The sequence below is a fragment of the Eretmochelys imbricata genome, chromosome 3 (genome assembly GCF_965152235.1).
Source record: "Eretmochelys imbricata isolate rEreImb1 chromosome 3, rEreImb1.hap1, whole genome shotgun sequence".
NCBI lineage: Eukaryota > Metazoa > Chordata > Testudines > Cheloniidae > Eretmochelys > Eretmochelys imbricata.
The window spans coordinates 185,667,869-185,692,391 of NC_135574.1; the positions used below are offsets into that span (position 1 = coordinate 185,667,869).

Here is a 24,523-nt window from a genome sequence, read left to right on the forward strand (position 1 = left end):
TCTCTTGTTTCCTGCCCCCAGCCAGATATGGGAAGTTGAACTGAACTTGTAGAGAACTTTGTATTCAGAAAAAATAACTTTTTTTTTTAAATTAGAGCTTTAACTTTAGGGTTCTAAATACATAATTAGGTCCTGATTCTGCAAACTTTTAAACACATGATTAACTTTAATCATGTCAGTAATACCATTGGTGTCAATAACACTGCTTATGTGCTTAAAGTTAAGCATGTTCATAACTTTATGTAACACCAAGGCCCAAAGTACTTAAATAATATTTCTGTCTAGATTTTCAAATTGTAGATCACCTAGCAGTTCCCAATGGGAGATGCTGGATTATCAGAACATTGGAAATATCAGGCTACTTATTTAAGAGTCTAAAACTTTAGGTTATTTTTGGAAGTGTTTGCTCAAGATTTTAAAATACAAAATCAACAATATTTGAAATACACAGAATTAAAATTCCAGTTATTAGCTGTAGCTAGATATTGTGTCTAAAATCGTAAGGTGCTCCACTTTAGGTGTCCATGTGCCCTGTTCTTGTAATCGAAGATTTTTAATAGTAGTGCCTGCTTGGGTCGTCCATGCACTGTCGCCATCTCACGCTGCCTCCGGTGGTTACATAACACTGCACGACCAACCGTCCCTCCGTTCCTTCTCTGCTGCCTTTGGCTTGAGTCGGAGCACTTAGCAGCTCCTTTTATCTACATTTAGTATAAGATTCATTTATGGAAAATAGTTTAGTTAGCAGTTAGTTAGTAGTTATTCTTACCCTTCCTACTTATTTTATCTTACTTTCTTAAAAAAACCAACCAAACAAAAGTTGTTTTTCTTCTATCCTTATATTTCTTATTAGGAAAATAAGTTTCAGTTTATCTAGAGTTTTACTGTGTCGTTCCTCCCCTCCCCCCCATTCTGGGACAGAAAACTATCTGGTATGCCTGGCTTTCTGGGATTAAAAACGGTGCCTGACATGCAGGCTGTCAATCCCTGTTTCTGACGGACACGCACAGTGTGTCTGCTGTCTTGGAGAGACACATATCCCTCAGAAGTGCTCGCATTGCCATAATCGAAAGGCCAGAACAAGGAAAATGAGGGATCTCGAATTTAAGCTTATACAATGGAAAAATCTCTGCAACCAGCCTCAGATCCTGAGTTGAGGACCGGCCCGGCCAACAGTCGCCAACAGCAGCCTCTGACAAAGGTCCTGTCGCAATAGCTCCTCCTAGAGGGCCTTTGCCCAAGAAGGCTACAAAAAAGTGGGCTGAGCTTTCACCTCCACAGGAAGCAGCTAAGAAAAAACGCTCCTCTGCTGCCAAGACCACTTCAGCATAGTTTATGGCACCTGGTATGTTGGACTCTGAGACACCGGGACTGTCAGCTGAATAATAATAATAATAATAATGGGGGATTTCAACTATTCCCATATTGACTAGGTATATGTCACCTCAGGCCGGGATGCAGAGATAAAGTTTCTTGACACCTTAAATGACTACTTCTTGGACCAGCTAGTCCTGGAACCCACAAGAGGAGAGGCAATTCTTGATTTAGTCCTAAGTGGAGCACAGGATCTGATCCAAGAGGTGAATATAGCTGGACCCCTTGGTAATAGTGACCATAATATAATTAAATTTAACATCCCTGTGGCGGGGAAAACACCACAGCAGCCCAACACCGTAGCATTTAATTTCAGAAAGGGGAACTACACAAAAATGAGGAGGTTAGTGAAACAGAAATCAAAAGGTACAGCGCCAATAGTGAAATCCCTGCAAGCTGCATGGAAACCTTTCAGAGACACCATAATAGAGACTCAACTTGAATATATACCCAAATTAAAAAACATAGTAAGAGAAACAAAAAAGTGCCACTGTGGCTAAACAACAAAGTAAAAGAAGCAGTGAGAGGCAAAAAGACATCCTTTAAAAAGTGGAAGTTAAATCCTAGTGAGGAAAATACAAAGAAGCATAAAATCTGGCAAATGAAGAGTAAAAATATAATTAGGAAGGCCAAAAAGGAATTTGAAGAACAGCTAGCCAAAGACTCAAAAAGTAATAACAATTTTTTTTAAGTACATCAGAAGCAGGAAGCCTGCTAAACAACCAGTGGGACCATTGGACGATTGAGATGCTAAAGGAGCACTCAAGGATGATAAGGCCATTGCAGAGAAACTAAGGGTATGTCTACACTACAAAATTAGGTCGATTTTATAGAAGTCGATTTTTAGACTTCATTTTTCTATAGTTGATTGCATATGTCCAAACTAAGCACATTAAGTCAGCGGAGTGCATCCTCACTACTGTGGCTAGCATCGATTTATGGAGTGGTGCACTGTGGGTCTCCGCCGCCCATTGGACTTCTGGGTTAAGCTCCCAATGCCTGATGGGGCAAAAATATTGTCGTGGGTGGTTTTGGGTACATGTCATCAGTCGCCCCTCCCTCCATGAAAGCAACGGCAGACAATTGTTTTGTGCCTTTTTTCCTGGGTTACCCGTGCAGACGCCATACCACGGCAAGCATGGAGCCCGCTCAGTGCACTGTCACTGCTGCTGTTGCAGCAGATGGTGCAGTAGGACTGGTAGCCGTCCTCATCGGACATGTAGCTTGGCCGGGGGTTCTTCCCTGCCCGGCTCCTAGCAACCTCCAGGGCATGGTGTACGGCTCCACTGCTTCCGCTGCAATTCTGCTCTCCTGCTCTTTTGCGAGCTGGAGGCTTCTGCCTCAGGCTGCTCTCCCAGCCAGCAGCACCGCATGGTTGCACCTACCCCAGCCTACCCCTTGCTCTCATGCCTCATGAAGCCTGGACAGTAGTAAGAAGCAGTTCAACTATAGGCTGAGCAAGTGAAGAATGGTGGTACAATGTGCCTTTGGACGTTTAAAAGCTCGCAGGCACTGTTTGCTGACTAGGTCAGACCTCAGTGCAGCCAGCATTCCCATTGTTATTGCTGCTTGCTGTGTGCTCCATAATATCTGTGAGAGTAAGGGGGTGACGTTTATGGTGGGGTGGGAGGTTGAGGCAAATCGCCTAGCATCCGATATTGAGCAGCCAGACAGCAGGGCGATAGGAAGAGCACAGCAAGGCACACTGTGCATCAGAGAGGCTTTGAAAACCAGTTTCATGACTGGCCAGGCTTTGGTGTGACAGTTGTGTGTGTTTCTCCTTGATGCAACCCCGCCCCCTTTGTTGATTTCTAATTCTCTGTAAGCCAACCACCTTCCCCCCTTCGAAATAAAGTAACTATTGCTTTGAAACCATGCATTCTTGCTTTATTAATTAAAAAAAATGAGAACGGACAACGTAGCCCGGGTGGAGTGGGGGAGGAGGGAAGGAAAAGGCCACATTGCTTATTGTAGCAACCCTAAAAATTAAACTGTTTGAATGAGAGCCTTCTGTTGCTTGGGCCATCCTCTGGAGTGGAGTGGCTGGGTGCCCAGAGCCTTCCCCCCGGCCCTGCGTTCTTGGGCATCTAGGTGAGGAGATTATGGAACATGGGGAGGAGGTTAGGCGGTTATACAGTGGATGCGGCGGGGGTCTGTGCTCTTGTTGCCTTTCCTGCAGCTCCAACAGATGCTTCATCATGTCCGTTTGCTCCCCCACTAACCTCAGCATCGTGTCCTGCCTCTGCTCTTCGCGCTCACTTAATTCTTTCCTGGTTTCTGCCACTGAATGCCTCCATGCATTAAGCTGTGCCCTATCAGTGAAGGAGGACTGCATCAGCTTGGAAAACATGTCATTGCAAGTGCGTTTTTTTCGCCTTCTAATCTGCGATAACCTCAGGGATGGAGATGATTGAGGGACTGCATGGTCACCTGTGCTGCTGAGTGCTGCTGAGTTCACCTCGCTGACCAAACAGAAAATTAAATTCAAAAGTTCCTGGCGCTTTTTCTGTGTACCTGGCTAGTGCATCGGAGTTCAAAGTGCTGTCCAGAGTGGTCACAATGGAGCACACTGGGATAGCTCCTGGAGGCCAATACTGTCGATTTGCATCCGCACTACCCCAAATTCGACCCAGCAAGGTCAATTTTAGCGCTACTCCCCTCGTCGGGGAGGAGTACAGAAGTTGATTTTAAGATCCCTTTAGGTTGACGGAACGGGGTTGGTTGTGCGGATGCAGTCATTTTTAAATCGACCTAACACGGCTAAATTCGACCTAACTCCATAGTATAGACCAGGGCTAAATGAATTCTTTGCATCAGTCTTCATGGCTGAGGATGTGAGGGAGATTCTCAAACCTGAGCCATTCTTTTTAGGTGACAAATTTTGAGGAACTGTCCCAGAATGAGATGTCATTAGAGGAGGTTTTGGAACAAATTGATAAACTAAACAGTAATAAGTCACCAGGACCAGATGGTATTCACCCAAGAGTTCTGAAGGAACTCAAATGCGAAATTGCAGAACTACTAATTGTACTCTGTAACCTATCATTTAAATCAGCTTCTGTACCAAATGATTGGAGGATAGCTAATGCGATGCCAATTTTTAAAAAGGGCTCCAGAGGTGATCCTGGCAACTACAGGCCAGTAAGCCTGACTTCAGTACCTGGCAAATTGGTTGAAACTATAGTAAAAAACATAATTGTCAGACACATAGATGAACATAATTTGTGGGGGAAAAGTCAACATAGTTTTTGTAAAGGGAAATCATGCCTCACCAATCTGTTAGAATTCTTTTAGGTGGTCAACAAGCATGTGGACAAAGGGGAACCAGTGGATATAGTGTACTTAGATTTTCAGAAAGCCTGTGACAAGGTCCCTCACCAAAGGCTCTTAAGCAAAGTAAGCTGTCAAGGGATAAGAGGGAAGGTCCTCTCATGGATTGGTAACTGGTTAAAAGATAGGAAATAAAGGATAGGAATAAATGGTTAGTTTTCAGAATGGAGAGACGTAAATAGTGGTGTGTACTGGGACCAGTCCTATTCAACATATTCATAAATGATCTGGAAAAAGAGGTAAACAGTGAGGCGGCAAAATTTGCAGATGATACAAAACTATTCAAGATAGTTAAGTCCCAGGCAGACGGCAAAGAGCTACAGAAGGATCTCTCAAAACTGGGTGACTGGACAACAAAACAGCAGATGAAATTCAACGTTGATAAATGCAAAGTAATGCACATTGGAAAACATAATGCCAACTGTACATATAAAATGATTGGGTCTAAATTAGCTGTTACCACTCAAAAAAGAGATCTTGGAATCATTGTGGATAGTTTTCTGAAAACATCCACTCAAATGTGCAGCGGCAGTCAAAGAAGTGAACAGAATGTTGGGAATCGTTAAAAAAGGGGTCCTTGTGGCCCAAATTTATTTGGGCATAAGCTTTCATGGGCAAGAACCCACTTCAGAAATATCATATTGCCTCTATATAAATCCATGGTATGCCCACATCTTGAATATTGCGTGCAGCTGTGGTCGCCCATGTCAAAAAAGATATATTGGAATTGGAAAAGGTTCAGAAAAGGGAAAAAAAATGATTAGGGGTATGGAACGGCTTCCGTATGAGGAAAGATTAATAAGACTGGGACTTTTCAGCTTGGAAAAGAGACGACTAAGGGATATGATTGAGGTCTATAAAATCATGACTGGTGTGGAGAAAGTAGATAAGGAAGTGTTTTTTACTCTTTTTCATAACACAAGAACTGGGGGTCACCAAATGAAATTAATAGGCAGCAGGTTTAAAACAAAAAAAAGGAAGTATTTCTTCATACAACATACAGTCAACGTGGAACTCTTTGCCAGAGGATGTTGTGAAGGCGAAGACTATAACAGGGTTCAAAAAAGAACTAGATAAATTCATGGAGGATAGGTCCATCAATGGCTGTTTGCCAGGATGGGGTTGTCCCTAGCATTTGTTTGCCAGAAGCTGGGAATGAGCAACAGGGAAGGGGATCACTTGATGATTACCTGTTCATTCCCTCTGGGGCACCTGGCATTGGTCACTGTTGGAGGACAGAATGCTGGGCTAGATGGACCTTTGGTCTGACCCAGCATGGGCATTCTTATGTTCTTACACTAGTAATCCTTTGGATCACTTGAAAGAAAGGTTAATGCTTAAACCATGAACATTTGAATTTAACCTGTGTGGTAAAGACAGGGAAACTCTCTCTGTGTGTGTAATATAATACACACACACACATGCTTTAAGAAAAAAGATGACTAGGAGGGGAAGTACTTTGTCATCAGGATGCAGTGAAGGTAGACACAGATGAGCAGAGAACTTCTAGCCCAGCTACCCAGTTAGTGTGTAGGTGAATCTTGGAATCTGGGTGTGAGTGTTTGTTGAAGTTATAGTTGATAAATTTTAGAGGGACATGTGTGAATCTTCAGAGTATGTCTACACTTTGAGCTGGGAATATAATTTCCAGCTCGAGGAGACGTACCTGCATTAGCTCTGATTGAGCTATTGAACTAGAAACAGTGTAGCTATGGCAGCAGGAGGGGCTAGATGCTCTGAGACCCTAGACCAGAGGTTTTCAACCTGTGGTCTATATACCCCTGCTGATTCACAGACTATGTCTAAGATTTTCAAAGGGTTCCACATCTCCATTTGAAATTTTTTAGGGGTCTGCAAATGAAAAAAGGTTGAAAACCCCTGCCCTAAACACATACTCCAGATCACTAGCTCCTCCCATTGCTAGTGCCACCACAGCGACACTCTGTTTTAGTGCAGGTATGTCTCCTTGAACTGGGAATTGCATCCCCAGTTCAAAGTGTAGACATACCCTTTAACTTCCAGATTCCCCTTTTCTTTCAATCTGACATAAATGCAATTCAGTGGCAGCATCTTTAAAAATTACAACCACATAACTGCTATTCAGACATACACTGCATTCCTGTGGAGAGAATGGCTATGGGAAAATGATGTTGCATTCAATATGTTCTAGACAGGGAGTACTTTCCCCTCAAACGGAGCAGCCTGTGAAACCAGGAAAAAATCAGAGCTCCTTTGAGCAAGCAGCAGTGGGGAGGCTCATTTCAGCTGGGTTAGGTCCTAATGTGGTTACCCCCAGATCCATTTTAGTGCCTAGGGCGAACGAGCATATTTGCACCCCATACCATTTTTGGGGGTCATTTTTCCACCCCATTCAGAGGTGACATGTAATTATTCATAATGGGGAGGGGGACAGGTGACCACCCCATGGAGGTTTGCAAACTGTGGGGCGCACACCTCACAGGTTGGGGAGGAATGTTTTTGGGGGAGAGTGGCGATGCCACGTGGATTGGTCCGGTGACGTCAGACGGGGCTCAGGGAGGGAACACCACCTCTACCTCACCTCAGCAGGCCACCCAGCCTGTTTGGGTTGGGGGGGCACCTCTGGCCCCATCTTTCTGCCCCTATGGCTTTGCACCCTGGGTGGCTGCCCCACTTGCCCCACCCTGATTACGGCCCTGGCTACTTCTTTATTGTATTCCTAGAACAGAAACAAAATGGTGGCACCTAAAGGAATAGGGCAACACACTAAATAGCGTGCTCTCCAATACGCTTATTCCTCAAAAGTATTCTCTATTCTTTCGGGTTTTTTTAATGGACAGCGACAATTAATTTGGGTAATTCTCTTCCAAACAATGTATTTAGTTACAGAATAATCATAGTGAAAGATGTTCTAATTTGAGCCTTATGTGGTCCAGCTAGATATTTAGCCTTCTAATTCACCTCCTACCACAGATTCTAAGTGTTTTTCCCCATGTGTAACTTTTATGGAAGTAAACATGAACAGAGTGTAAACTGATTCACTGTTGTCTCCTGAATCTGTAGTCAGCCTGAAATGATACTTCTGAGAACACTGTAAGTGTCCCATTCATCTGAATGGGTAATTTCTAAAGAGGAATGATGAAACTTTTCAGATAGTTACCTATTTCACTGCTGATCATTTTAGCAGACATCCAGTTAATGTTCTTATCCCACAATCTTAAACCACCTCCGCGCTTCTTCTGTGCCAAAAGCTCAAAATATTTCCTACTTAGCTCCATAGGCATAGTTTGACTTCTATATTTAGGGGGGCAGCCCCAGTCAGGCCAATGGGGCTTTGTGTGTGTGTGTGTGTGGGGGGGGGGAATTTTGTGCCTGCCAGAGGCTTGCAGTTTGGGGGGGCAATGCCTCCATCTCCCCCAGCCATGCTCAAGCTTAGCTCTCAAATCTCTAGTTTCCTCTGACTACTCCAACATAAATATTCATTGCCAATAGAAAAATTGAAAATACTAGACTATTGTAAAATTGAACTTAACAATATAAACAAAACAGGGGCTACTGTCAGGGCCGGCTCCAGGCACCAGCATTCCAAGCAGTTGCTTGGGGTGGCAGTTAGAAAGGGGCGGCAGTTCCTCCGGCCATGGCAGTAATTTGGCGGCAGCTTCTCTGTTCCGCCCGCCGTGGTGGCAAATCAGTGGCAGCTTCTTCCTTTTGCTGTCTGTGGGGGCAGTTTTTTTCACTGCTTGGGGCGGCAAAAACTGTAGAGCCAGCCCTGGCTACTGTATTGATTGTATTCTTTTTTGTGTCTCGTTTTGTAAACTCCATTTTTATATTTATTTGAAGCTGCCTCTGAATTTGCAGTTTGCTATGCCAGGGACTCTCAGTGAAAGCCAGCTGAGATCTGGGCAGGAGAGTAGGGAGATATTGGGGTGAGGACTGCCTGCTCCTCTGTGCGGGGTCTGACATCCCTTCTCCTAATTCTGTATTTCCTGGTTTTCAAAAGATTGATATGAAACTTACCCTTCATTTCCTGGTTTTTACTAAGTTTGAGTTTTGTTGGTTTGAATTTGATGTTCTGGAAGAGCATGATATACCACAAGTTTTTTTGGGTTTTTTTTTGGGCGGGGGGGCTTTTGGGGCTTGTGGGGGGGAGGGGATTGGTCAGTGAATTTAGGTCTACCTTGCAGCAGAGTATGCGGGGCCTGGGTTATACTATTTTGAAGTAACAAGCATATACAAATAACAAAGAGTGTAAGAATGCTGCTTGACATACTTTATAATATATTTACTTTTAAAGAGATGCATAAGGGCAGTGTTCAAAATCAGTTTCTCTGTAACCCCAATGGGAGTTACATAACTAAAAACCCAGCATAGTTACATAACTAAAAACCCAGCATAGTATTTTTTTAAACATTGCTATCTATATACAAAAAGGAGGTAGCACGAGTACTGTTTGATATGGCTGTTGCTAATTTTTCTTGAATATCAGAGAAAATAAGGTAAAATATATAGGTACAGGAAATTTCAGCTTTCCTGACGATTTAGTAACTAAAAATATATCCATAAACACATGCAATTCCTTGTTTCAGAGGTAGAAGCAGTAGTTTGACTCCCCATCCCCTCTGAGGTTTTGATTCTTTAAAAAATATATAACGATGATGATGAAGGCCTTCCTGTAGTTTAAATTAATTGTGAAAAATACATTTTACTCAGCTGCTGGCTTACTTTTTTTTTAAATTTGAACTGAAATTTGCATACTAATTTCTAAAACCATGGAAATACAAAGAGAGGCCCATGGAAGAAACAGGCCTATCAGATAAATGAAACTATTTAAAATACAATAGTTTATATTTTTGCTGACAATACACTAGCTAAAATCTGACTGTGTGCTGAATTGTACTATGTGTTGATCGTCTTAATCTGTCTCAGTTGAACATACTGTTTAAATTTAGCAAGCTAAATTAAGATGGAAACAATTTGAAATACTCTTCCCTAGAGATTGTTGCTATGAAGGTTCTGATATGTTAAAGGAGTTGGGATTTTTGAAAACTGAAAAAAATCAGTGATTTGTTTTCATCTTTGATTACTCTACAATATTGTGCTGAACTAGAGAATTAAGTATGGGTTTAAACTATATTCTCTTCTAGCCTGGCTGTACACCCAGATAAAACCTTAGTTGCTACTGGACAGGTTGGGAAGGACCCTTACATTTGCATCTGGGATTCCTACAGTGTACTGACTCTTTCTGTTCTTAAGGATGTGCATACACATGGAGTTGCCTGCTTGGCTTTTGATTCAGATGGCCAGGTTTGTATATTTTCAGTTTATATTTTTCTTCTATTTAAGTTTACACATAAAATATATATTTTTATATATGTAGCCTGCATATAGAATTATAGCATTACATCAGAACTGTATACTGTAGTTTAAAATTTTAATGCTAATACAGAATCCAAAATAGTGCAAATATATCTCTTTTTCAAAAAGAAATGCTTCTGGGGCCAAGACCACAGCCTAGCACTCCAGCTAGTTGTATGGGGCACTGGGCAGATGCCAATGGTAGACATAGCCCTCCATGGCCCAAATGCAGCCCTATCCCCTGAGGAGTTAGTATTGGAGAAACTGCACAGTGTGGGGATCGTTTGGTCCTCAGAACCAGCCAATGTCCACCTGGGCCTGCTGTTCAGAGAGCTTCTACAGTGCATTGATATACACTGTGTCCTCGCAATCCTGTCCCTCCTTGGGCAGCAGAACTGCATTGGTCTCACTGTTAAGGGATTCTCACCAGTTGTAATGCAGAGTACATTTAATTTAATAAAGTGTTTGAAATAGAAAAGCTGTGTGGCTTTGGAGCTTAGCATCGGAATCCTGAAAAAAACAAACAGAAGACCAGTCACAAAAATCTCTGAGAATCAGAGTGTTTTGACCATATGATTAACTAGATATTTTTAAGAAAGATGGAAGTCAAATATAAATGGAGAATTGGATTTTTTGTTATTGGCCACAATAAGTAAATTTCAAGAAGAAAAAGTAATGGTAAACCACAAGGACTTTAACATAAATAGTGTGCTTCACACAGAGACCTGAACAAATTATTCCAAACAGTTCATCCCTACAGAAAGATTACCTGTGTAATATTGTCACTATCAATGTCTGGAATATTCCACTGTGTAAATTTTTGTCACGCCTTAAAATTCCTACCCTATGTTAGTTTTAAGGACACTTATGCGTGCCTAGATCCTTCTAGAGGCCATCTGCACGAGGGTACATTTCACCTTGTGCAATCTTCCCTACAAAGTTTAATCCCAACCGAGAGAGAATTGAATTTGCATGTTTTAAAAAAATAATCAGTCAGCTATATTCGTTTTGGGTTGCACAATCAGATAACGCAGGTATGCTCCCACTGATATCCCCGAGAGTTGGATTGTCTGTATCTGTGGGCAGATTTGGACCATGATGTTTTAAAATAATAGTCTCATATGGAACAAAACTACCTTTAATTTTTAATGTAAATTAACCTCTTTTCACTCACTTTAAAATTTAATCTGAAAGAAAGGACACTGCCAGAAGCAACCTCTCTTTATCATATCTTATTTATAACAGTACATTACTTTAGTCTCAAATTAATAAATGTGATTGTTAATTTTGCTACCTAGTAACATAGAAAGATCTGTGAAATGGTTAATAGACATGAGAGGAATGAGGGATTTTAAGAAATTTCAAGGGTCGCGGGTGTTAAATCAATTCAACAGCTAATTTTTTTCCTAGGATTGTAATAATAATAGTTATTACATAGTGCTTTACATTGCACAGCATTACCTAATTAACATTATTATGGGTTGCTCCTCCAGATTTAAGCTTGCTTTCTATTTCAAGCCCAATTTTCAACTCTCTTCCCCCAACTTCCTGAAAAAGGAAACCGGTCCCTCTGAAATTTCATACACCATATCTCATCCCCAGTGTACAGTCTTTCTGGGAAGACTGGGAAAAAATGGGAAGGGAGTTGTAATGTTATGTTATAATGTAATGTTATAATGTTTATTGTGTCCCAAAAATCTCCTAACTTTCTTGTGTCCTCCTATTTCTGAAATGACTGGTAGTTTAATGCTTAAAGATGGAGATAGGCATTTAGTCAGAATTTCAAAAGTGCCTAATTTCAGAGTAGCAGCCATGTTAGTCTGTATTCGCAAAAAGAAAAGGAGTACTTGTGGCACCTTAGAGACTAACCAATTTATTTGCGCATAAGCTTTTGTGAGCTACAGCTCACTTCATCAGATGCATCCGATGCATCCGATGAAGTGAGCTGTAGCTCACGAAAGCTTATGCTCAAAAGTGCCTAAGACCACTAAGTGCATTTGAAAATCCTACTATTTGAATATCTGAATCTTTAGGCGTCTAAATACTGCTAAAATTTTGGCCCCTTACCCTACAAGTTCCAAATTTGTTGACCTTGCATAACAGTGTTCTAGAGATGCAGTGGGAGTAAGGGTTGGGGTTGAAGTTGGGGTTTAGTGTGGGAATTCCAAAGATATAAAGAACTATTTTTACAAACATGATATAAACTGACCAGATGCTGAGTATAAGATTTGCTGCTTTAGCTGTGGGACTGAGCCAGAATTGGAGGGCATGGATTTGGGGGTGAGGAGACCAGGAGGGACATGGATTCATGAAAACCAGGTACACGGAGCTTATAGCTGTCAACAGTTCCATTTTGGCCAAGACACTTCTAGGTTCTGAACACCACTGTGCGAAATTTGTGTCCTGTTCTGAGACTAGATAGATTCCACCTACATATGTATTACTCACTTCCTTCAGATGCACCCCGTTATCCTTTTACACCGAATGCATTTTAAAATTGAAAAACCAATAACTATCTTGGGCTGAAAAGGGAGAATAAGGTTATCTACATGTTACTATACTCTATCATCAGTAAAACATACAAAAGATCAATCTGCAGTTTAAATCAGGAAATATTTTATGTACATTTTTATTTATGTATACTTAGTAAGATGCCGAGTTTCAGAGACAAATATATTTAGTCAGGCTTGGGAGCATTTGGGCTTTTTATAATTTTGATGGATAATAATGTTTGTTTTAAGTATTTTTATACTTTTATTTATTTTCACAGTTGCACAAAATTATGGGTTTTAAGCATTTTTTTTTATTTTTATGGATTTACATTTTCACAGTTGTGAGAAATAATGGGGAAAGTCAGATAATTATTTAATTACAATAGTCATTGAGATTCAAACAGTTAAAGTGTTATAACCATTAAAACACAACTTGTCATCATCATATCAAAATATACAAAGAAAGTATCCTTAAATCACACTCTGATAGGTTCTCAAGTACTGTTTTTCTTATTTTGCCTATCTGAAAATTCCAATTATTATTGGTGGACTATTTTTCATCAGTTTTTGGGGGTGAACAGTGAAATCAACATTTACAGACATTTACAGATAAAAATCTAACCCTTCCCAGCCTGTATTTAGTATAATCTTGCTATTAGAATTTTTTATAATTAAATACTAAAGTGAAATACATCCTGAATGTCCAGCACACCAGTCTGAGCTGCTGCCACTTAAGAATGCATTTTTTCCCCTGTTTGATTGGGAAAATGTTACTTTCTTTATCAGATTTTATGGCCTAGGTAGTTTACAAATTTTTAACGAAAAGAACTGTCAATTTGCATATAGCTGAAGATATGTTTTGTTGATAGCTAATTTTTTTATATTTTGCATCTTCAGAATTTATTCATAGCTACCGTAAAATTAATGAGGAAACAATTTACTTGAATCAGGAACTAACTATGACCATATTGCAAGCTGAAGTTAGTAGGCTTCTCAAAAGTGCTGGGTTCTACCCCTTATCAGCCTGCAGATTTAGAGCTGATATTTTTACATATTAAACATAGTTCAAACATGCATAAGGTTGCCACCTGTCTGAGTTTTACTCGGACAGAATGGTTTTTGGCTTCTGTGTCTGGGTGCCATTTAGGGTTGCCAGGTACCTGGTTTGCAATTGGAAAGTCCAGTAGAAAAGGGGACCTGACAGTGTCCAGTCAGATGTAGTGACCATACACCAGTCCTTGCTCATTCAGGGTCGCCTCCTACCTGCTGGCAGGCTCCTTGTCAGGATGCAGCAGCTCCCATCCCAGCCTTGGAGCAAAGGGAGCCCAGTGCAGGGAGGCGGGGAAGGAGGTGGAGACGATCCATCAAGTGATGTGTGGGGGGAGAGGAGAAAGTGACTGGGGTGGGGCTTCGAGGGGAATAGGCAGCACAAGGGCAGGGCCTGAGGGAAAGGGGTGGGGACGGAGCTGTGAGGGAAGGGGTGGGGGCAGAGCTGAGAGGAAGGGCCAGGGGGCGAGGCCTCAGGGGTTTGATTACCAGTAATTAGAAAGTTGCCAACCCTAAACGTGCACTACAATTGACCATTTTTGTGTTTCAAATAATAGGACTGCCAAAAAATTATTTTAGACACTTTTTTCTTTCTTTACACTTAATTCCAAAATAAATTAGTTTTATTTTTGATACCACGAGTATAAAGATGTTAAAACTGAGTTCAGCTTTTGTGCCACAATTTTATATAAGCAGTTGGAGTTCTGACCCTGCTGCTAATAAAACATAGTGTATGCATATTCCAAATTTACCCCCTTTCTGGTATTTCAGATAACACTAACATAAATCTCAAACTATTCTTTATCCCCAAATTGCATGTTCCTAGGCTTTTCCCGAAGAACTGCCTTATCCCAGAGTTTCATATCTTCTTCACTGAAGAGAAGCTTCAATTCCTTTTATCTCGTTGGGATTTAATTCTTCTTACTGTATGTGCAATGTGCCTCAGGTGTTACGTGACTAGAATTCATCACTGAATTTGATCCGCTGGTTGGATCATTAGTATCCCTAGCTTGGGCTAGGTACAGACTGGGATTGTGACATGAACACTGATCCATGGCCCCTGGGATTTAATTGAATCCACCTGTTGCTCTAATTGAGTAGTGATTCAGCATCATCACACATTGTTACTCTCTCAACATACACACACACGAGAAATTACAGTAAAGTCAGATTTACTTATTTGCAGGTTCATTACCCTGCACAAACCAGGAAAAATATAGATGCATTTGGCAGCCAGCAGAGGAAAATAATTTTAGTTGTTCACCAGAATGCAGTTCATGATTTGTAGCAGGCTATTGCTTTGGGCATGCACTATTTCCTAGATAGAGTTCAACTAGGACCAGTGATACTAAGAGATGACAAGTGGTGTGTCACATCCCAAGAAGCCAAAGGTAGAGATGCATTTCAGTGTTGTTAAATAAAGGAATGGTGACTATAAAGTGCTTAGGTGCATTTTTGTTTACTTTTCTGAATCTAGGAATTTCTTTCATTTTCTGGGATCTATAGCTGGGGAAAAAACAGGACAGGGAGGGTTTGAGGGGGATGCACATGGTCACCTCCCACAAGGCCTATGAGAAATCTAGCATTAAGTTATAGCAATATGAGGCTATATTAGCTCTGCCTCATCGCCCTTCATGCCATGAAATGCCCTCTGATGGGACATAGGGCACAATTCCTGGCTCAGTGTACTCTGACTGTCTAGTTGTGGAGAGGATAGCCAAGCATGGAGGCACATGGCCTTGTATTCCTGCAAATCCCCATGAGTTGGTGCATTTTTTTTTTTTTGCTCTTTTGCCTGGTATAGCTGTGACAGATTTCTCTTACCAATCTGCCTGAGGCTTCAGGTGATCAGGCTGAGGCCGCAGGATCGTTAGGGGAGGAGATGATGGAGCACATCAAGTGACTGAGTTTTAAAGCTTTATTGATAAAATAATAAAATAACAGTGGAGAGTGCTGGGGTGGGGGTGTCCCCATGTCACTCAGAGGAAGGAAGAAAGCGTTACTGCCCCAAGCCCTAATCCACTTTCATACTCACACCCACACTACCCTGGGCTGGCCAAGCCTGGGTGTAACATAAGAAGAAGAGGGGGAAGGGTGTACGGGAATTCTTGTCCTGTGCACAGGTTGTCCAGGGTCCGCTGTTGATCTCCGATTTGCCTCAGCTCCTGGGAGGGTTTTTAAGTCCCTGAGGTCTCTTGCAGGTGTCTCCTTCTGGGACCTTTGTTCCCCAAGCTCTGTGTACCAGTTCAAACTGGCTTTCCATGGCTTCCTCAGCTTTCCTAAAACACACCGGCTTTAGAGATGCAAGACTTTGTTTTCCCCCTTGCTGGCCTTCGCTGTCTCCTAGTTTTAGCAATCTCTGCAGTCCTGTCCGGCTTGTTTCTTGTTTCTCATGGTTAGTTGGGGTTGGGTGAGATACGGATGGAGCGGCAGGCTTCTTGGCTGCAGAGAGTTTGTTTGAGTGCAGTGACCTTGGACTGGGGCCAGTGTCTTATCTGTAGGCTGAGCTGAAGCATTGATTAACCCGTTCTCTTCTCTCCCTCTTCTTTTTTGGCCTTGTACAGCCTGAAAAGGAACCTTTCACTTACACTCACACCTTTAACCCTTCCCAGAATACTTTGCAATGCCTGCAACAGCGTAAGCAACATACAATGCTGATCTGCCGCCCCAGGGGACCCCCTGAGGGAGGGGGCCATTGGGTTGTGACATTCTCCCCCTTGATTCCGAATCAACATTTAGTTGTGAGGGGACACGATTTAAGTTTCCACCCTCCCTCTGACACGGTGGCTAGTTTCACCATTGGCCTTCTACACAAGCATCAATATAGCACAAACAGAATTGTTAGGGCAAGAACAATTGCATACACTAGCCGGTAGTGGCTTCTGGCTTTGTTAATAAAATAGCATAGCACATCCCCTCGCTGGCACAGATGCCCCATCTGGATGGCCGTGGCAAAGGCAGCTTTCTCCATATTAAATGTGTGTTGTAACACGGTGAAGGAGGAGGCATCTGCCTGGAACACAATAAGTTGGTCCCGGGTGTATGTCAAGGGGAGGAAAACATTGGGCGTAATCCATGAAAAATTAAACACAATATAATTAGAAACATTAATATTGCTTTGAATAACAGTGGGCCAATGCACCAAAAAATTGTGCACTTGAGATTGTAATCGCAAATCGAGGGGCACCCTGGGGTAGGTGATCCTCCAAACACACGCAGAGGTATTGGTAAACAGATGTGCCTTGGTGGGGGCGTATCCTGATGCCTCCCCTTCCCAGCAGATGTGTTGACCCATCTCGTAAAAGCAGCCTGGCGTCACCTTTTCTTTACACATCATTTGGGGGGCTCCATAAGCCATAATTGCCAGGTGATGCCCTCTGCAATCTATACATGCTGATGGTCAGTGGCCATGGTCAGCACATACCTCTTAACTGTGTTGTTGTAGGGAGCCACCTCCTGCACGTCGCCATGGACCACCCAGTCCCAGAGGCAGCCTTCCCACAAGCCGGGTTGGATTTTTATAGCTGGGGCCCACACTCCCTTCATGGGACCAAAGGGTGTAAAGGAGCAGGTTGTGCTGGTGCCCTTCCAGTTTGTGAGCCTCCAGAAGTAGCAAAAAGGTGATTGCTCCCAGGGGATCCCTGAGTGGGAGTGGATTTCCCCTGGCCAAGATCCATGGAGCACATCCTTCTGTATGCTCTGGACTTGTTGGGTCAAATATTGTTGGAGTTGAGCACACACCGAATCCCATGCTAGTTGGCCCCCACCCCAAATTATGGTTTTAATCAGTCCCCACAAGGTATCCCGTGTGTGGAGGGCCAATTCGACAGTGTGTTTGAGGGTGGAGGTGGCCACTGTTAGGTGGGTGAGATCTGCACTTGTGAACAGCCCCATGGCCTTTTCCAATTGTCCCAACCGCTCAACCCTCATAGCCCCTTGTTGAATATTCTAAATGCTAGCTGCCGTATTGGCCCTATCCCACAAGGAGCCCACTAAGGTCCGCCTCCCCCGGGGGAGTAAAGACAACGTTTGTCTGAGGAGGGAAAGTTGAAGGATGGCCCCCCTTGTACAATTGGGGAGGAAAGTGGGGACCTGACAGCGTGTCAGAGGCAGGAAAACATCTAAAGCTCCCAGGGTGGCATTAAGGAGGATCCAGCATTGAGTGGCTGCTTCCCATTTGGTAGCCGGTGACATCTGCCACCACCGCTGGTGGGGGGAGATGTGGAGGTGTTTTCCTAGATTTATTCCTTGAATACTTTGGGCTAGGCGGAGGAGGTTACAATTTAAACAGGGATGCTGGAAATCATTCGGGGCATGTAATATTTCCCTCCCTACACTGGCGAGATGTGTGTGTGTATGAGGGGATAATATATGTGATATACCAACATGTGGAACTGTGGGGCTCAGGTTGAACTTTACACCAGCTAGGGATTAAGAGCGCAACCACATCCTGCTTCCAGCTGCCAATGTGGAGAGTTGATTCGAATGGCATGCTGAATCCTCCTGTGATATTGAAAACCTCTCTGTGTACCCTCCCATCTGTGGTCCGCTTGAGCCATCGCTCCCAGGTTTCCCCTTTCCAATGGAACCACAAGCACGGGCAGTAGGAATGGAGATTGTCCTCCTCCAAAGGTAGGGGCCATTGTTCCCAGGTGGAAGTAAATTCTATGGGCGAGGGGTTCGAAAGGCGTTGGGATGCAGTGTTGTCTCCGGTAGTGTTGCTTGGTGGGGTAGGGGGCCCTTCTGGGTCGATCCCATCTGGGATCCAATTGGGGAGGGATATGCAGGGCCAGGGGACCTGGTGTTCTCGGCAGGGGGCTGCCCTGGGGAGGATACCCAGGTAATACATGGTGCCACATTCCCAGGATAACGTGCCACAATTGCCTCCCTGCCAGTGGATAATTGATTGTTTCTTGCACCAGGACCAATTCTGAACAGTGGTAAAATTAACAAAGGAGGTCTAAAACAGTGGGACCCCAAGGATTCCCATAGAGAAATACCACCAAACATACATTGTTTTGTCCTGACAAATTTTGCAGGCTTGAAGCAGCAAGAGCGATCCCACCACTCCTGCTTGGGGTGTCCCTGGGCTCTTGCTATTACTGCCTTGCCCTGTTAATAAAGCAAAAAGGGAAAGAAAAAAGGAAGAGTAACAGAAATGCATCTATTGGGGAAACCAAGGCACATATAAAACTCTCTAAATCATTAATCGTTCCATTACAGCTCTTCCTGGCTTCTGTCATGGATGTTGTTTGCCTGGCTTAGGAGGTCACAACAACAATATTCTCTTCAGAGATCAATATTCTGTCCAGGGATTGCTTCCCAAGGGGCTGCTCATTTCGCTCCAGGCCACCACATGAGGAACAGGGTTTGTCCCCCTGGGACCCACGGAAGGTCCAGGGCCACCCACCAAGTATTTTGCTGTGGCCCCAAGGTGTCTATCCGGACAATGCATTGCCCCCAAGGCTCCTCCTCTCTAGCCTTACGCCATACTGTGGCTTGGGCCCCATCGGTGGCTCGAACCATGGAGAGCCTTTGGAGGTACTTTTCCTCCTCATCATTATAATCATCCAGATAATCCCATGGACAGATGGAAACCTGGATGGTCCAGGCAGGTGGCTGGTCCACAGCCGAGTCCCATGATGCCATGACCAGGAACCTAGGGAGAAACATATGTTTTGAGTTGATTGGCGTGTGCTCATTTTAGTTTACCGGGTAGCTGAAGCTGGTACACTACCGGAAAGATGCGGTTCACCACAGGATATGGGCCATTTGGCATCTAAGGTGTGGGCCTCTCTCCCCAGTTTCTGCAGCATCACCTCATCTCCAATTTGCCACCCCGGGACGTCTTTAATTACGATCCCTTTGTGTTTGGCTTTTTCTCTGTCTAAAGCGGCTTCTACGGCTTCGCAGGTTTCACAAAGTTCCTCCCTTAGTTGGGTAATATACCGACCATCTGGTGAATTGGTGGGTAAATTCCCTTCCCATTCCCACAGATTGCCCCACATCATTGGGCAACCAAAAAGGATATGGTAGAGGGTGTACCCGGTACCTAGGCAGTTAGAATTGCATAAAGCTGCCAAAACAGTTGGCAGCTTCCCGGGCCAATCTATTCCCGAAGTGGAACACATTTTATGGAGGGCATTCTTCAAATCCTGATTTTGCCTTTCCACAGGACTACTGCTCTGTGGCTGATAGCTAATGTGTATTTGCTGCTTAATGTTCAGGGCAGCAAGCAAGGATTTAAGGACCTCTTCCACACCTTACCCCACCTGGTCAGAGCCGATAATCCAGGGTGTGCCGTATCGGCAGAAGATTTCCTCATAGAGTTTCTTGGCAGCCACGCCCACTGTATTGACCTGGGTTGGAAATGCCTCTGTCCAGGCTGAAAACACATCAGTTATCACCAGGAGGTATTTATACCCCTCCTTTGTTGTTGGTAGCAAATCAATAAAGTCCATTTGCAGATGGTGCCATACCTCTTGGGTTCTTTGCCCCTGCAGGACGGGGAGTGGGCCCCCTCGCTTTACCTGGGCACACTTAAGACATCCCTCTACAATCCATTTACCATTTGCTTTTGTTTTGGCCATTGTGCCACCTGCCTGACTTTGAAGAGTGTTCCCTCCACCCCCTCATGTGCCCACTCATGTAATTCTCGGACTATGTCCTCCTGCTCGGCGGTTGCTAGTCCTGTGACTAATGCCGCTACCTTGCTTGAACGGATTCGAGTCATCTTATCCATTCATCCATTCCATTCATGAAGTAATCCCTTGTCTTTATGGGCATGTGATTTCACCCAGGTGATGGAGACCTCCCCCTTTCGTGCTCTGTACAACGTCATTATCTCTTGCCACCTTTCTTGATGTTTGAAGGGTTTACAGTCTGCAGTATTCCAGTTATCCTTTTCCCAATAAAATATGTATGTTGATACTCCTCGTACCACACATTCATTGTCTGCTACCAGGTATACTGCAAAGTCCTTCCCCAACTGACTCTCATATTTCAGAACCTGGAGCACGGCTTCTATCTCAGTGTCTTGTGCTGAACCATGCGCTAGGTTCCCAGTGAGACTCACTTCCCTCCACTCAGAGCTGTCCACTGGATGTACCGCTTCCCTTGGTGGAAAAAGCAGGATCCATCTGTAAACCATAAATGGTTAGCCTGGGTTTAGTCGTGGAGGATTGGGAGGGGGTCCCATTCTCGGGTAGCTGTCCGTTCCTGCTCCACTACCTCACGAGAATGCTCGGTGCCCTGTTCCACCAAAGCTGCTCTGAGCAGATCTGAGGACTGCAGAGTCTCCGATGCCACCCCGCTTTGGGTAAGAAACAGGGTCCACTTTGCCAAGTGGGTATTCGAGACCAAACTCATTTTGGACCCTGTTAAAATGTATTTCAGGGGCGTGTGCAGGGTCTGCAATATTATTGGCGCTCCCTCAATGTATGCTTGGAAAGTCTGCACCGCCCATAGCGCTGCCAAGCACTCCTTTTCACAGGGGCTATATTTCACCTCTGGCTGCTTTAGGGCCAATCATAGGCAACTGGGATCAGCCAACCCTCCACATTTTTCTGAAGGAGGACAGCCCCCTGTGCCTCCGGACCGCAGGACAGCCTGAGGTAAAAAGGTTTGGTAGTATCTGGGAAAGCGAGGGCTGGCGCTCGCAAGGCAGCTTGCTTTAAGGCATCAAAGGCAGTTTCTTGCGGTTCCTCCCAATTCCACCTTGCTCTCTTTTTGAGCAGTGCCCATAAGGGGCAAGTGAGAGTGGCAAAATCAGGAATATGATTCCGAATAAAATTAAAGCCCCCCGAAATGGTGTGCAGTTGTTTTAAATTGGTGGGTTTCTTCATCTCACACAATGCGTGGACTTTTGCCACATCCACTAGCCTATCCTTTTCCCCCAGCGTAATGCCCGAGTAGAAGACTGACCGCTGGACCAATTGCGCCTTTTTTAATGACACCTTGAACCCAGTTTCCTCAACTGTATTTAACAGAGTTCTGGTGATATCTTGCACCTGGGGTTCCGTTTCCCCGTGCACTAACAAATCATCCCTGTATGAAATGACGTGGCAACGGATCTCGGGAGGCAGTTTGTCTAGCATAGGCACCACATGTTGGTGTGCAATGGAGGGGGCATTGTGGAATGCCGTAAAGGTGAACTCGCATAAAGGTGAACTATTTCCCCCTAAACTGAAACGCAAAGTGGTCCTGGGAGGCAGAGGTAAGGGGTAAAGCAAAAAAGCAATTGGCTAGGTCGATTACCGAAAACCATCTGTCTCGTGGCTGCACATGGAACAAAACCTCAGGCATTGAGGTGACCACCGGGGCCATCATCGGGGTGCCTTGGTTTACTTTCTGGTAATCTATGGTGAGGCGCCAGGTCTGACCTCCCACTTTCAGCACCGGTCAAACCGGGGTGTTAAAGGGGCTATGGGTAGTCTGGAGCACTCCTTGTTTCTCCAAGTCGGCAATGCCCTCCTCCGTGGCTTTGGAGTAAGGATACTGGCGTTGTGGGGGAACGGGGGACCCTACCACCTCAACCATCACTGTCTTATGCCTACCACAGTCAGATGGATACATTTGCCACACCCCAGCACTGTCTGCCTCCAATATGCTTCCTCCTCTACAGTAAGCGCTGTCATTGGGGCGGTGGCAAACCTCCCCCCCTCGTCCTGGGGCAGAGGCATGCACTGCTCCTGCCATAGTGTGCCCCCTTGGTCATAAGGATTAAACCATAGCCCCTGCTCCAGCATCCAGGGCATTCCCAAGGTCACCCTCTTCATGGATGAAGGGTCAATAGTAAATGAGGCATGCAAAACCGTCCCTACAATGGTCACTGGGACCTGGTTGCAGGTCTGTCACTGTTGCGGCCCAGAATTGAAGGCCGAGACATGGGTGGGAAGCCCCGGGTTGTCCTCAACAAGGGTGAAGTTTAATACATTGGTACCCACCCCAGTGTCTAGTAGGGCCATACAAGGCCACTCAGTGAGTACAATGGCAATTTTGGGGTGTCGGTTAGAGTCCCAGGTTACCTTACCCCACTACTGCCAGCAGGACCCCTGGCTGACAATGGGGCTGCCCTAGCCAGAGCCCTAACTGGGGTCCCCAGTCTGCAGGAATTGATCATGGGGCTGGCGATAATCTTCCATCGGAGGGATGGAAGGGGTGGCTGCCGCCACGGGCTTGGGCAGGGGTGGCTGCTGATCGCCCGCCATGTGGGCCCAGGTTTCGTGGATGCTGGTGGCTTGTTCATCCCGCCTGGCCGAGAGGGCAAATAGCCTTTCCACCAACAGGACAGTGGGTTTCTTATACCACCGTCTCATGTCCTCCCCCAGAGCCCTAAGGGCACGCCAAGTTTGCTTCTGCACCTCCATCACTATCCTCTCCTCATCCTCTTTAGTTAACAGCATGAACTGGCCTGTCACAACCCAATGGCCCCCTCCCCTCAGGGAGTCTCCGGGGAAGGCAGATAAGCATTGTTTGTGGCTAACGCTGTTGCAAGCATCACAAAGCATTTTGGGGAGGGTCAAAGGTGTGCGAGTGGGGAGTGGAAGTTTCCTTTACAGGGTACGAGAGGTTGAGAGGGGGGAGAAGAAAAAAAGAGCAGAGAATGTTAAGTCAACATTTTAGCTAGCTCAGTCGGAAGATAAGATGCTGGCCCCAGCAGACTTGGCTGACAGCCGAGAAAGACGGGGGGCTTAAGGCTTTCCCAAGCAGCCATAAAAAAAAAAAGAACTAAGTTAAGCAGCGCTGCAGAGATAGCAGTGAGGACAGTAAGAGCAAATAAAACAGCAACAGCAAAGGCCAATAGAAGGAAAAACAAAGTCTCCGGAGCCGGGATGTTTTGGGAAACTGAGGAGGCCACAGCAAGCCGGTTTGAAGTGACACAAAGAGCACCAGGAACAGCGGTCGCAAAATAAAACACCCCCAAAGGAGCTCAGGACTTAAAACCCTCCTGAGAGCTGGAGCACTTTGGAGATCAGCAGCAGACCCAGACGGCCTGGGCCCAGGACAGCACTCCCGTCCACCTTTACCCCACATCTCTTCTTCTGACGTTACACTCAGACTTGGCCAGTCTCGGGTAGCGTGTATGTGAGTATGAAAGTGGGTTAGGGCTTGGGACATTAATGCTTTCTTTCTTCCCCTGAGTGATGTGGGAGTGTTCCCAGCACTCTCTGCTGTTACATTATTTTATCAATAAAGCTTTAAAACTTAGACACTTGATGTGTTCTGTACCTCCTCCCCAAAGATCCTGTGGCATCTGCCTAATTCACTGACGCCCTAGGCAGATTGGTAATAAAAATCTGTCACAGGCCCTCCTATGTTCTCACTGGCCCTCGGTTGGCCCCTTTCCACCTTCCCCTGGCATCTGGTTGGTATATGTGGGGGTGCCGGCACCTTTACCCGTTTAATTGGCTCCCCAAAATGCTTAGCGATTTGCATGATTTTATCCTTTAACACCTCCCAATTTGCGTGTTCGCCTTTGGCCCAGAGCCCTAGTCTATCCCTCCACCAGTCATTTATCCCTTCCATCAGCTCCCGTAACTGAGCGACGGTCCATGGAAGCTGGCCAATAAAGCGCTGCTCTGCTTTCACCGTCTGAATTTGTCCCAAGACAGCCGCAATTAAACTCTGTTGATAAAAATAGTCTAACCCGGTTTGCCCAGGGGCCTGATCTAGGTTAGATAAATATTTTCGTTTGTCCCTAGCGGAAAGAAGAATGTTTGCCAAGGCTTGAACGACAGGCAACCCCTTTCCCAGCAATTCGGCCACCGTGGTTTTTAGGGTGGAGGCCAGCTCTGGGCTGGCAGCTGTGAGCACCTGCTCAGTCTCTTGCTGGGACAAATTTATTTATATGTATGATGTTCCAAAGGGAAAGGAGCCAGGTAGCAGCCTTTTCCGTTTTGAAGGGGCCGAGCTCACGAGCCAGCATATCTGCCGGGTCCAGCGGA

At 44.8% G+C, this 24,523-nt stretch overlaps 1 protein-coding gene across 2 annotated transcripts in view; it reads left to right on the forward strand.

Moving 5' to 3' along the window:
- EML6 (EMAP like 6) overlaps positions 1-24,523 on the forward strand; it is a 306,539-nt gene that overhangs the window by 26,394 nt on the left and 255,622 nt on the right. For both annotated transcript variants that reach the window (XM_077812018.1, XM_077812016.1), the window contains exon 2: positions 9,828-9,987. In XM_077812018.1, coding sequence (XP_077668144.1) covers positions 9,828-9,987 — 160 coding nt within the window. The remainder of the gene's footprint in view (positions 1-9,827; positions 9,988-24,523) is intronic.